At 48.9% G+C, this 13,544-nt stretch overlaps 1 protein-coding gene and 1 long non-coding RNA gene across 2 annotated transcripts; both read right to left on the bottom strand.

The window, feature by feature from the left end:
• Positions 1-339: 339 nt before the first annotated feature.
• Positions 340-2,646, bottom strand: LOC125515668 (uncharacterized). Its single transcript, XR_015609162.1, has 3 exons — positions 2,180-2,646; positions 1,016-1,112; positions 340-365 (listed from the first exon to the last, which is right to left on the bottom strand). It is a non-coding gene; the product is annotated as an uncharacterized LOC125515668 (long non-coding RNA).
• Positions 2,647-5,659: 3,013 nt separating this feature from the next.
• Positions 5,660-12,183, bottom strand: LOC125515666 (Leucine-rich repeat protein kinase family protein). Its single transcript, XM_048681184.2, has 2 exons — positions 10,329-12,183; positions 5,660-6,538 (listed from the first exon to the last, which is right to left on the bottom strand). The coding sequence occupies exons 1-2, from the start codon at positions 11,764-11,766 to the stop codon at positions 5,874-5,876; spliced, it is 2,103 nt and encodes a 700-aa protein (XP_048537141.1). The 5' UTR covers positions 11,767-12,183; the 3' UTR covers positions 5,660-5,873.
• Between the last annotated feature and the right edge of the window lie 1,361 nt (positions 12,184-13,544).

The raw sequence follows: 13,544 nt of genomic DNA, 5'->3' as shown, positions 1-13,544 counted from the left end.
CTTGGATCAAGTCTCAAGCATAATAGAGTACAGATTAGTCCAGTTTATACTCCTCTTTTAGAGGTACAGATTATAGCTAATGGGAGCCGATGTCCAGGAGTATTTGCAAATGATACAACATCATGGAGTGGGATAACATGTTTAGCAGTACAGGTTATATAGTAAGCAAGCAAGCAATTTGGCAAGCTATGTTGCAAGATAATTGTTGTGTCGCTAACAATCACCATGTAAGAATGCTTTGTTGTACTAATACATGCACATCAAGCGAGAGTAGTGTTCTATTCTTACCACATAGGCACAAGTGAGATGATGCCCGACTCTCCCTGCTTCTCCACAAGACTCGACCAGGAGCACAAGAAAGTAGGCTGGTAACAAAATAACAAGCCACACATAAAACTGTTATGCCCTGGACAACTACAGAGAAGAAAGCAAAAGTAACCAGAATAGTAGAGGTGTGGTGATCAAGTATATAAACACTCCTAGCAGCTAATTATATAAGGGCATTGCTCATAATGAAGAGCAAAGTATTTTTATGGGGAGGAAAGGCTCCCAGCTTCACCACCCCTAGGATATGCATTCAAACAAGAATTTATTAGTGAAGAACAAAAAGAGCGGCTCCCTTGTTTTTTGCTGGAACTACAGTAGCCTAGCTTAGCTTCAAACAAGAATAACGAATTTGTAAGACATGTATGTCTGCCATAACCAAGCAAGCAGATTCAGTAGCTACTTAAACAAAATCCTAGTTCCGAATTCTTTCATACAGTAACGGTGACTAGATGAAGGTTATTGAGTAGTAGTAATATGCATCTACATCCACATAAGTTAGGCCCGGATAATTCCCTTGAAGAAGTTGTATTGACACTCACACATAGATATCTCAAGGCAAATTCTAACTGTATTTGTGGGTTTCAGCTAAAAAGGGCAACAACAACAATGGGCATCAGTGTCACTGAAATACTAATAATCATGCTTGTTGCCTTTCCTGATGATCAGCTGGAGGTTGCTTCTCAAGTACCTGCCGCCATGCCACCTGCCCTGTACCGTGGTCACTCGGAGTTGCCGAACAGCCAAAGCACTTCGTGCTCCCGCTCGTCCCAGAAACTGCAAGATGACTGAAAACAGTCAAATATTAAGATTCTTAATCATTCTGATATATATAACAAATATGTGATGCAAATTTGATAAAAAAAAGGTAAGAAAAGCTACGTGAACACCGCTAGCGTGGGCTACTCCTACTCCTACTCCACTGTTGACCCAAAAACTGGGGGGGATACTTTGGAAACGCTGTATTGTTCCTGCTGATACGTTGAGTCGAGTTTCTGAAATGAATCATGTTTGGTTCATTCGATAAGGAACGAAGTCAAGCCATGTATGATGCCAATGCCTATCTATTCGCATGAATAAGTTAGCTTCCTGTAAAAATAAATAAGTGAATAGCTTCCTATCTAGTATAACAGGAGTAGTACAGAAGAAGTAAACCAAGTCGCCGATCGAACGACCGACGACCAAACAGGATGGAAAGCGTGCATTGATTGCGGGCACAATATCGCTACCAGTACCACGTCCGTACTCGATCGGTACTGCTGTATGATGGCCAAGTACCCCAACGACTGACAACGAGGTCGACGGAAAAAATTGAATCACCGACGGGCGAGCATGGATCGCATAATTTGCCCCGGAGTGCACGGCGGGAGACGGTGACTAGACTGGCGTATACGTACACAAAATTCCACATGAACAGATCTGACCTCGGCATCTGAGCGACTCAACGGCAGTGGCAGTGAAGGGGCGGATGCAAAATGCAACCTGTTCCGACTACACAAAGTTCAGCTACACTTGTAGGCACTTGACACCCCCCAACTACGTCTGTAAGCCCTGCTCTACAGTTCAATTGAAACTAACTCACGTGCGCAAGAAACAAAAATACCTTGCATGTATTTATGCGTTGGCTTCAGGGGACTGCAACTACGCAAAGACGAGGAGGGTGTCAACCGTTGCTGCACTGGAGGCACCATCAAGAAATAGCCTCCAGCTCCTAACCTACGGATGAGATCCATCGAGCACTAACCAACTCTTGACCTCGGCATCACTATCTAGTGCATATCACGAATAGATCCGACACGGCAAGTGAGAACGAACCAAGGATAAAGGCGGGAGGGAGATGGATCTCATCTATTACCTGGGAGAGATGCCCGCTGCCAGTCGCGGTCGCAGTCGCCGGAGCCGAGGGAGCCGATGGCGTTGTCCCGTCCTGGTGGCCGGAGACCCTAGACAGGCCACGCGCGCGTCGGGTCCGGCCAGATTGATGGAGCGCCGTGCTCGTCGGCGAGCAAGACAGTCGTGGTTGCTGGGCGGCGACGCCTCTATCTCCGGCGAAGTCGAGGCGGGCGGTGGAGAGCAGGGACGATCGAGATCACAAAGGGAGGGAGAGGGTTGGGGGTGGCGGGCATGGGTGCGTGGGGGCTGAGGGGGTGAGGGAGATGGATTCATGAGGTCCGCTGCCATGGCTTTCCGATCCGCCCGACCGTCGTCGTGGTTTTGGATCTGCGGGAAGGGGAGAGGATGGCGATGGCGGCGGCGGTGTATGGATCTGGGAGAGAGAGGAGGGGGAAGTCGTGCGGGGAACGAGTGGTGTGCGGGGAGAGTGGGTGGGTGTGGGTGGGTGAGAGGGTGGACGTTGGATCCATCCGCCGTGGACGGCTCAGATTTCATAGAGAGGGGCGATCCGCGTGAGAGATCCTGATTGGTTCGATATTTTTGTCATTTAAAATAGTTTCGAAGTGCTAAAACATAGTAAAATGTGAAGCAACTGCCCATATTATTTTGCAAAATGGCACCACTAAAATTTTCACTCAAATTATACCACATTTTATGAATGATCACCAACTTTAATGCATTTCCAATCTTTCTACCTATTTTTGGCCATTTAAATGGGTTCCTTCCGAATCAGCTGGGACTGGGTCAAATTTGAACTACACCTACTTCATATGTTGCTCGTTATTTTTTACATAAATCATTTTAAGATACACAAGTATATATTTCATCAGAGATGCGCCAATAGTTTTGCAAGATTCCACACATAGATACAAATGGTCAAGCCCGCCGCTTTGACCGCATTTTGAAACGGGTATAAAAAATTCAAAAAAACAAAAAATTGGAAAACCTTTGCATTGTGTCATTATATGTGACCAAGTTTCCAGGAAAAATAATAAACTTGTAATACAGAAATTTATTTAAAAAAGTGTTCTCAGAAATGTGCTGTCATGCGTGAAGATTCATGGCTTTCAGCCAAATGAATCTTATGGCCACATTCATGGCATAGTTTGTTCAAATGACCTCATATTGTGCACAAGGATGCATCTTGGAGTTCCAAACAATGTTGCCTAAGGGAATTCCAAACATTGGGTGTCAAAAGATTCGATCCACCTCTCGTGAAAAAGACAAATTTCCGCTGATTCAGCAGGAAGCGGGTTAAATTTGAACTGCAGCTGCCACATAGTTTGCTTTTTATTTTTTCTAAAAATCATTTTTAGGTACAAAAGTATCTATTTTATCAGAGAAACACCAAAAAAATTCAAGATTCAACAACTAGCTAGGAACGGTCATTCCCGCCGTTTTGACCGCATTTTGAAACGGGCATAAAAATTCAAAAAAAATCAAAAAATTGGGAAACCTTCGCATTGTGTCATTATATGTGGCCAAGTTCCCAGGAAAAATAACAAACTTGTAATACGGCAATTATTTTAAAAAAGTGTTCTCAAAAATGAGCTGTCATGCGTGAAGATTCATGGCTTTCAAGCCAAATGATTAATCTTATGGTCACATTCATGGCATAGTTTGTTCAAATGATCTCATATTGTGCACAAAGGTGCATCTTGGAATGGCAAACAATGTTGCCTAAGGAAGTTTTCATTTTCTGTGCACGGAAAATTTATTTTCCATTTTCCGAGTGCCTGAAATGAGGTTTTTTGTGAATGACCTCCCAAATAATTGTTGCAAAATTGGACCAAATTAATTTTCTAAAATACTAGGCCATATTTAATGCACAATTGATAAAATGGTTGGGTGTCAAAAGTTTTGATCCACCTCTGGTGAAAAAGACAAATTCCCGCCGATTCAGTAGGAAGCGGGTCAAATTTGAACTGCAACTGTCTCATAGTTTGCTATTTATTTTTTCAAAAAATAATTTCTAGTTACATAAGTACCTATTTAATCATAAATACATGGTTTAGTGGTGATACGTCGAGGTTTGGACAGTGGTCGAGGGCCCCAACTCTAGAGTGCGTAAACTCGCATACCGCCGCGTGGTCACCGCGTGACCGTGACGTTGCCATGTGTTCTGGGCGGCCTAGGCATGTCTAGTGGGTTGGGCACTCCCCAGGTAGGTGCGAGGGAGAAACTTCCATTTCACAGGTGTAGCATGCTTCCACGTGAACTTTCTGTGCCGTGGGATCTACCATACCACCACTATTGCATGATGAATTGTTACTGCTCATCTTGTCCTACCACTCCTCTTCATGTGGGAGGGACTTGCAGCATGAATTATTACTGATAAAGTGGTTGCGCCATGAATCCATGTCGCATGCCCCGCCTGCCACCTCTACTCCCAGTACACTTGTTATAAACCAGTAGGAGTACACAAGCTTTTTATTTACACTTGTAGGTATAGGTGAAGCACAAGCATGAGGCTTGCGCATACCAAAGTGGCACGTAGCACCAACAAACAAAGCCAGCTATCGCTATGGAATCCCACAAGAAAGAAAGAAAGAAAGAAAGAAAAGATGGCTGGACGTGCAACTGCTACTCCATGCTTTTCCCCGTGCTCGTGAAGAGGAGGGAAAAAAAACATCTTTTTTACTTTCCCATTAGGTTCGTTCATGGGCACGGGCAGTATGTGTGTGCAGTTGAGTGCCGATATGAAGGGTAAGATGCACATAATCATCACAATTTGCAACATCATTAGTGAAAAACCACCACTTCACAATTTGTTGTAAAAATCACGGTGACGAAAACTTGACAGTGACAAAAAACACTACGGTCCATAATAATGACTTTGTTAATATTACTAATTGGTTGGGCCTATTCTTCGGGCTGAGTTGACAGAAAAATAGCACCACATATGTAAAAAACCGCCATGATCCTTTTCTACCTCCTCCTTTCTCTCTAAGGCATTTCATCAAATACCCCCTCTCTCTAGCATTTCATCAAATACTTAATGTGCATCGGAGAAAGCCACGGGAGATGCACCTCATGCCTCGCGCTGCTCCTCTAGTGCCCTTTCATAGGGTGCCAGCCATCGTGTGAGAGTACCGTGGCGGTAGACGAGCAGGCCCGCCGCCGTGACATCGGAAGCTAACATCACCGAGCAACGTGTCTCACATGCCATCCTCGTTCTCGTTCACGAGACCAGATCTTTCCATGCATATCCAATGTAACAAACCATGTTTGCTTTTTTCCCGGTCTCTTAAAAAGGCTTGTACGAGTAGAATGTGCATGTGTTCATTCATAGAGATGAGTGTATGTACGTATATGAGCGTCTCAACTGTCGCATGTTTTAAAAAAGGAAAACGAGTGTTTTGTCAAAGGCGTTGGCATGTAGACGTGTTCGTAGAGGAGGAGGATTTTGCATCTTTGTAACTACTTCCATGGCTCAATCCGATGACACAAACTACTGTAGTAATTAACTTCTACATGACGATCGATGGTGCAATTCAGAGCCAGCGATCTACAAATCCAACAATTTATCAAACCAACCAAATGAAATCCTATCTACTAGCTAGCTTAACTGGAGATCGAGAGGATCTCATCCCAAATCAATCAATGTATATATCCAGCTCCCTCGATCACTGGAGATGGTAACCAGACCGGACTGGTCAGTCCGTCGGCGGCCCCGGCGCGCCCATGATGACGGCGTCGGACCAGCGCGCGGGCGAGCGATCGCTGCTGTTGGACGATGACATGGCCTCGGCACGCGCCTCGCGCACCATCCGCAGCGCCTCGACCGTGGCCGGCCGTGCGCCGGGGTCCGCGGCCACGCAGGCCGCCGCCACGCCAACCAGCGCGCCCAGCTTCTCCTCGGCGGGGCCGGCGGCGCCGGACGCGGCCGACTCGCCGCCCGACTCGGTGGACATCTCCTCCTCGCGCGCGGCGCGCACCCAGGCGGCCACCTCGTCGGCACCACCGTGCTGGTCCAGGAGGTCTGGGAACGGCGCCCGGCCCGTGAGCAGCTCGAGCAGGAGAACGCCGAAGCTGTAGACGTCGGACGGCGCCGTGAAGGAGGAGGAGGAGCGGGTCTCGGGAGCGCGGTAGAGGAGGGAGGCGGAGGATGCGTCGGCGCCGGCGGCGTGGAGGGCGGGGACGAGGCCGTAGTCGGTGAGGCAGGACTCGAAGTCGGGGCCGAGGAGGACGTTGGAGGGCTTGAGGTTGCCGTGCACGATCGCTGAGGAGTGGAGGTGGAGCAGGCCGGCGGCGATGTCCTCGGCGATCTTCATGCAAGAGGTCCAGTGCAGCGGCTTGCCCTTGCTCGACGGCCGAGACCCTGCATTGCACGCGTGCATGCATGCATTTCCAACCATTATACCACATTTAAATCGCAAAACATGAATGGACACATTGTTTGTTTTAGTTCGGTACGTACTACATAGCTTGCAAAAGAGTCTACTACTCGTTAAGTTTCATGCTATGGTCGTCAGCATGCATGAACATTTTTAGTCATTTACTGGGTAGAACCCACAGCTGAGCTGAGCTAGCTGTGTGTGTAGAGTGAGGCCAGCCAGCCAGTCATCAAGCATTTGGCAGGCAACAATTACTATTTGCAGATAAAAAAGGACTATTCTGTACTCCTATAACAATTACTACTATAGTGGTGATTAACAATTACTGAAGAAACAAATTATATCTACTGCCTTGGGTTCAGGACATGTTGGCATTTGACTGTATGCCTTGGCCAATTTCGGGAAGAAGATTTGGACAGGTGCGTGGAAAAGGACAATGCATTATTTGATTCTGGCCATTGCTAGCTTGCACTGCCGGATCATTTCTGCTACTGCTAGCATGTGAAAGCAAGAGAGAAAGAAAATCACTAGTAATATGTGTGCAGAATTTGTTTCTTCAACAGGCAGGTGTGGTTGCCAGGACAAGAACAAAAAGGCCTACTTTTTTCTTGCAACAAGTCCGTACACAATCCTGGTGACTCACATGCATGCATGATCATGTTTGTGCACTGAAGCTTTCTTTTATATGAATGAAGAGAAATATTTTTTTGATTTCTTTTTTGTCATCTCGTCCGGTGTTCTTGTGGCTGTCTTCATGGGGACGTGCTCCCTGGCCGGATTCTCTCTCTTTCTCTCGGCCATTCTCTTGTTTTACGATGGCGCAAGGTTTCATTACTATTGTCAACGGATCTTGCATCATCTCGGACAAGGAATCTACGGGCCAGTTAGAATGATTTACTACATGCTGGGAGCTCCGATGGTCATAGTAGTAGGTAGGAGTAGTACCCCTTGACTTGCTTTTGCCGGGGACATGTTTTCGTGGATCAATGCAAGAATTGAGTGGCTAGATAGATAGATGACCAGCTAGTAATGGCCTTGATCCTGGACAGGAGGTCACATGGCTGCCTCCTCCTCCTAGCCTAGCAGTACACATGTTGGAGCCACAATGGCTTCTACTACTCCCTCCGTAAAGAAATATAAAAGCGTTTAGATCACTACTACATTAAGAGCTAGAGCTAACACTAGTAAATACCAGGCAGGCAGGGCAGGCACCAGGTGCAGAAGCTGTTATTTCAAGTGGCGGAGCAGGATCACGAATATCAATCCATACTACTCCCTTGGTTCCTAAGTATTTGTCTTTCTAGACATTTCAAATGACTACTACATACGGATGTATGTAAACATATTTTAGAATGTAGATTCACTCATTTTGCTCCGTATGTAGTCACTTGTTGAAATGCCTAGAAAGACAAGTATTTAGGAACGGAGGGAGTAAAACGCGATGGAACGGAACGGGATTCAGGCAACACACAACACGAGAACAGTGAAGAAATCAGCCTGTAAATCCGTCTGAATCTTGCGTTCAGGACACGCTGCTGCTAAAGGTAAAGCTAAAGCAGGACGGGTTGCTCATCCTTCATCCATCGTCTGGTCTCCTCTCGCTCGGCTCCACTGCCTGCCTTAGCTAATCATAATAATCAACCCGGGTGCTTAATTTGGGCAGGCCGCGTCAACATCATTCATGCATGCATGCATGGACCCTCACGGCCTGAACAAGGACAGTACATGCATTGTCTGAACCTGATCACTGCTACTACTATTACCAATCCAGCAGCTTGCGTGAATAAAAACAACGGATACTACTACAGTAATGCCTGAAAGAATTTACCCAGCAGGAGGTAGTAACAACTAACAACACTTACTAACAACATGTGAGCAGCAGGATGGGGCATGTGTTGGGTCTCTATTATATGATGCAACCTCCCCGCATTCTCGTGCACTGAAGTATTTCTGAATAAAAGAAGTTTCTTTGTTTGTTCAGTGAGATCTACTCGTAGTACTTGTTTTTTCTTCATCTATCTATGTATTGATCTCGTCCAGGTCCGGTGATCTTGTGGCTGGCTGGCTAGATTTACCTTACGGCGCGTCTTCCTTCCTGGGGGCGTGTTCATGTCATGTGGTACTTATTCGCATGCATGGATGAATGAAAAAAAGGAGACGCTGGCTGGCCTAGGGTCTTGCTCCAGGCCACATGGCTGGCCTGTTACACATGGTTGAGCAGTTCTTGGGAGAGCAGAGCACCGAAGAAATCAGCCTAGTATGTATGCTCTTGGCCCTGCTTGCTTGCCAAGATGTGGATGGATGCACTCAAGAAATTGTGCAACGCTAGACAGCTGCAGACGCACGCTAATACTCTCATCGTTCCTAATTATAAGTCCTTTTAGAGATTTCAATATGGACTACATACGAAGCAAAATGAGTGAATCTACACTCTAAAATACGTCTATATACATCGGTATATAGTCCATATTGAAATCTCTAAAAAGACTTATGTATTTAGGAACGGAGGGAGTAGATACTACTGCATTGCATTGGATTCAGTTGAGGTGGACACGATGCTACTCAATCGCCTGCCCTCTTGTAGCTAGACTGCCTGCCCTGACTAATCAATGTGTGTGCCTAATTTGTACAGGCCGCCTCAATGTCATTCCTGGACCCTCACCTTAGCGCGTCGTAAGCGAGGACATCATACACATTATTGTCTGATGAAGTTGATCGTTGCTACTACTATCAACACCAAATCGGCAGAGCAGCTTGTATATGAATAAATAAAAGGAATACATACTAGCACGTCGAGCATCATTGTTCCTATTTGGAAACAGAGGTGCTGTACTATGGTATGCCTGCATAACTTAGCTAGCAGGAGCACCTCATTTTCTTCTTCTTTCCCCATCTTACCCAGGTAGCAGTTATCGAGTTTCAGAGCAAAATGCAATGTAAGGAGATTAACCAGAGCCTTTCCTTCTGATAGAGCTTCTTCTGTAGTGGTATCTAGAAATAATCTACACTAGTAGTGAGGATCTGGCGTCAACATGAGGCTTGTGTGATGTGGAATCTACCACCATTCATCACTGTCTCATGAATTACTGCTGCTCCTATAGACTATAGTGGTGGTACTACTCCTTGACTTCATGTCATGTGGGACTTGCAGCATGAGTGAGTTAACAGTGAAGCAGCTGGCACCATGAAATGTATCCATGTCACATGGCTTGGCACCACTCCTAGAGAAGAATGCTAGTACGCATGTCCCGCAATTCTTGTTTATTCATTTTTATGAATAAATTGTAAGAGCCGGACCTTTTTTACTAGCAGTGCACGCCAGATCCAGCTACCCAACAAGAAAACAGAGAGAGAGAGAGAGACATGGTTGGATGCGCAACTGCCCCATGCTTTCCCCCGTGATTTGCTCCCTCAATGCCGCAATGCCGTGACCGTGAGTCACACCAAGAAAATTTGTCCCGTTTTGTTGGCTGCTTGGTTGGTTCATGGGCACGGGCACGGGCACGGGCACGGGCAGGATGTGTGTGCGCTTCAGTGTTCATAACTTCGCATGAATCAATGCTAGCTAGTACATATTGTTGGTCCTGATAATGACTTACTCATGCGGTTCATAATTTGTTTATTCTGATCATGGATAGATGCATGGCAACGAGCAAGGAATTGAGCTGAAAAAAGAGTTTCTTTCTTTCACACAAAACAGAGCATGGCAATGGCGAGAATGGAAGACGAGGAAGAAGACGGCAATGGCGATGTGCTAGTAGTGACTCAACTGACCGTGGACGAGGGAGAAGAGGCTGCCGTTGGGGTAGTAGTCGTACACCAGCAGCCGCTCCTCCTTGGCCTGGAAGTATGCCCGCAGCGCCACCACGTTGGGGTGCCGCACCCGCCCCAGCTCCTCCGCCCGCCGCCCGAACTCCAGAGCCCCGCCGCCCACCCCGCCCGCGCCCCCCGCGTCGCCGCACCGCATCCGCTTCACCGTCACGATGAACCCCGTCTCCATCACCGCCTTGTACGTGCTCCCGGCCTCCCCGCGCCCCAGCGTCTCCGCCGACGCCCGCAGCAGCTCCTCCAGGCTGTACGCCTCCGCCGCGCCCCCGCAGAACACCAGCTTCCCGATCCCCTCCCGCTCCCACGAGAACTCGCGCCCGCCCGCCGCCGCCGCCGCGTTCGTCGCCGGCGGCAGCGCTGCTGCGTTCGCCGAGCGCTGCTGGTGCTGCTGCTGCGCGTCCTCCTCGGCCTGCTCCTCCGGCGTGCCATGGCCGCCCTTGTCCACGTCCCCGGCCACGCGCTTGTTGCGCCCGCGCCCGCGGCGAGACGCCGTCACCGCCGCGGCGACCAGCAGGGCAAGCACCACCGCCCCCGCCACAGTCGACCCGGCGATTATCGCGGCCTTCCTGCGGCGTCCGCTGCTGCCGCCGGACCCGCCGGGGGGAGGGAGCGGCGCGAACGCGGCCGTGGCGGGGGAGAGCGACATCGGCCCGGGAGCCGCCGCCACCACACACGGCACGGCGAGCGGCGCCCCGCAGAGCCCGGCATTGCCCGCGAACGCCGACGCGTTGAACCGCCTCGCGAGCACGCCCGGGATCTGCCCGGACAGCCGGTTGCCGGAGACGTCGAGGGCCCGGAGCGTGCTCTGCGGCAGCGCGGGCAGCGGCCCCGTCAGCAGGTTCCCGTCGAGCAGCAGCGAGGTGAGCCTCGGCACGCGGGCCAGCTCCCGCGGGATCCGGCCGGAGAGGCGGTTGTCGGAGAGCACGAGGACGGTGGCGCGGTGGAGCAGCGCGAGGCTGGCGGGGAGCGGGCCGGAGAGCGCGTTGGACGCGAGGTAGAGCAGCTTGAGGTTGGGGAGCGCGGCGGCGAGGCCGTCGGGGACGGGGCCGGAGAGCGCGTTGGCCTTGAGGCTGAGCACGCGCAGCTCGGCGAGCGGGGAGAGGAGGGCGGCGGTGAGGGGGCCGGTGAGGTTGAGGTTCTCGAGGACCAGCTTGGTGACGCGGCCGGCGGGGTCGCACTGGCGCACGCCGGGCCAGGCGGTGCAGAGGGTGGTGGCCGTGGAGGCGTGCCATGTGAGGCGGTTGGAGGCGTCCAGGGCGGACTTGAGGGCGAGCAGCGCGTCGGCGTCGGTGCCGCTGGCGGCGGCGGCGAGGTGGTAGAGCAGGAGGAGGAGGAGGAGGGGCAGCAGGTGGTGGCGCGGCGAGAGGGCTCCGGGGGGCTTCATGGTGCGGTGGAGTGTGGAGTGAAGGAAGGCAGTGGCAGGAAGGGGAGGGGAGGTCAGCAATGGCGGGTGGGCGGCATTAATGAGCTGAGGGAGCAGTGAGCTAGCTGTAAAAGAAGAGAAACGGACAAGGCAGGAGAGGGAGGAAGAGCATGAGCTGCTGCCTTGGCTTGGATCTCTCCGGAAAGGAAAATAAAAGGGGGAGAGGGACGGAGCATGAGCTGCTGCTGCTGCTGCTTAACTAAATGCGGCAGCGGGCGCGCGTGGGTGAGTGTGGACCTGGCGGGCGGCCGGCTTGCCGGAGAGGAGGAAGAAAGACTGCTCTGCTCACTAATTAACACTGGACTCACCACATGCTCTCTGACTCTGACTGAGGTGGATGATTAACCTTGGGACCTGGTGTTGGTAAACAGAGGCAGCACCCACCCACCACTATCAATTGTCAGTCAGTAGTAGTAATAGTAAGTGGGTCAATGGAGTGGCTGTGGAAAGCCTGACCCACGCCCATTTTACTACTATAATCACTGACTGTAATGATCCCCTTCCTTTCTTTCTTCTTTGCTCGCGTGCCAACCATGGCAGTGGCAGCCGCATACTGTTCATCCATTCCTTCCAGGCTTAACCTCTTTGGGGATCATCATCTCGATAACAAACATTATAGTATGGTCGAGAGAGATGCTTTGCCTCAGTTAATTGAATTCGTTGGCACCGCAATGCATGCGCGCCCTTAATCCAAATCCAAATCCAAATCCAAATCTACCTACCATTTGTACTATTTGTGTGTGCGCGCCCGTGACTGACTCTAGCTGTGTGTGTGTGTGAGGTCCATTGAGTGCTGCCACGTGCAATCCTCTGCTGCCCGGCCTCCGCTCCTCCGCCACAGCAGATCGGAAAGGAGGAGGAAGAAGAAGCGCACTCCCGTTGTTTATTTTTCCCCATTTCACCCTCCAGTTCCTCCACGGGCCCGTCCAGCTAGTTTCAAAAATATAGTATCATTTTCATGTCTCCATATTTTTCCGTATACAACAAGAACGTTTTTCATGCCTGTTTTTTTAAATACGACACTAAAATTTCCAAAAATATAGTATGTTTTCACGTCTAGCTTTTTCATGTATGTTGCACATTTTTGTATACATACAAAACATTTGCGAAAAAATATATTATTTTACTTGACCGCTGGTCTTTACAAATACATTGTAAGTTTTTTTTGTGTGCACAAGAAACAATGTTTTAGACACTTTAACATATTTCAAAATACTACAATGTTTTCATACATATTCTACCTTTTTCATACACATCTAAAATGTTTATTTCATACGCGTTCAGCATTTTTTAAATAACATCCTCACCATCGAGAGTAACGATCAGTCGAAGAACACCATGCATTGATGGGTGTTGAGGGCCCATATTGACTATCATAAGACCTTTTCTTGTAAGCACTAGGCTTATATCTTTTCTTCGTTAATTCATTATTCCATGAATTCCTCAAAGCGATGCTCATCAAAATGAAAAATCTAAGAATAGTTAAAAAAATGGTTACACTACTGCTCCCTAATATTCAGCCGACCGATTAATTTGTTATAACATATTCTCTTTTCCTTTGCCAAATAAGCCACAAACGTCGACGTTTTTACAAAAGTCTTGGTAGACCTCTTTCTGATGAACTTTTTTCTGTTTTAATTCCAAATATGAAGCAAGTCTCCGTATCTTATTGGTGAAATTGAATACTTGAAATTCATCAACTTTACAGAGGAAGTACGTTTCAGAAGAAGCTAAAAAAA

Source organism: Triticum urartu, chromosome 6A, assembly GCF_056163025.1.
Source record: "Triticum urartu cultivar PI428250 chromosome 6A, HENAU_Tu73, whole genome shotgun sequence".
Taxonomy (NCBI): domain Eukaryota; kingdom Viridiplantae; phylum Streptophyta; class Magnoliopsida; order Poales; family Poaceae; genus Triticum; species Triticum urartu.
The sequence above is the reverse complement of the archived record's forward strand: the minus strand, read 5'-3'. Positions and strand labels throughout refer to the sequence as shown.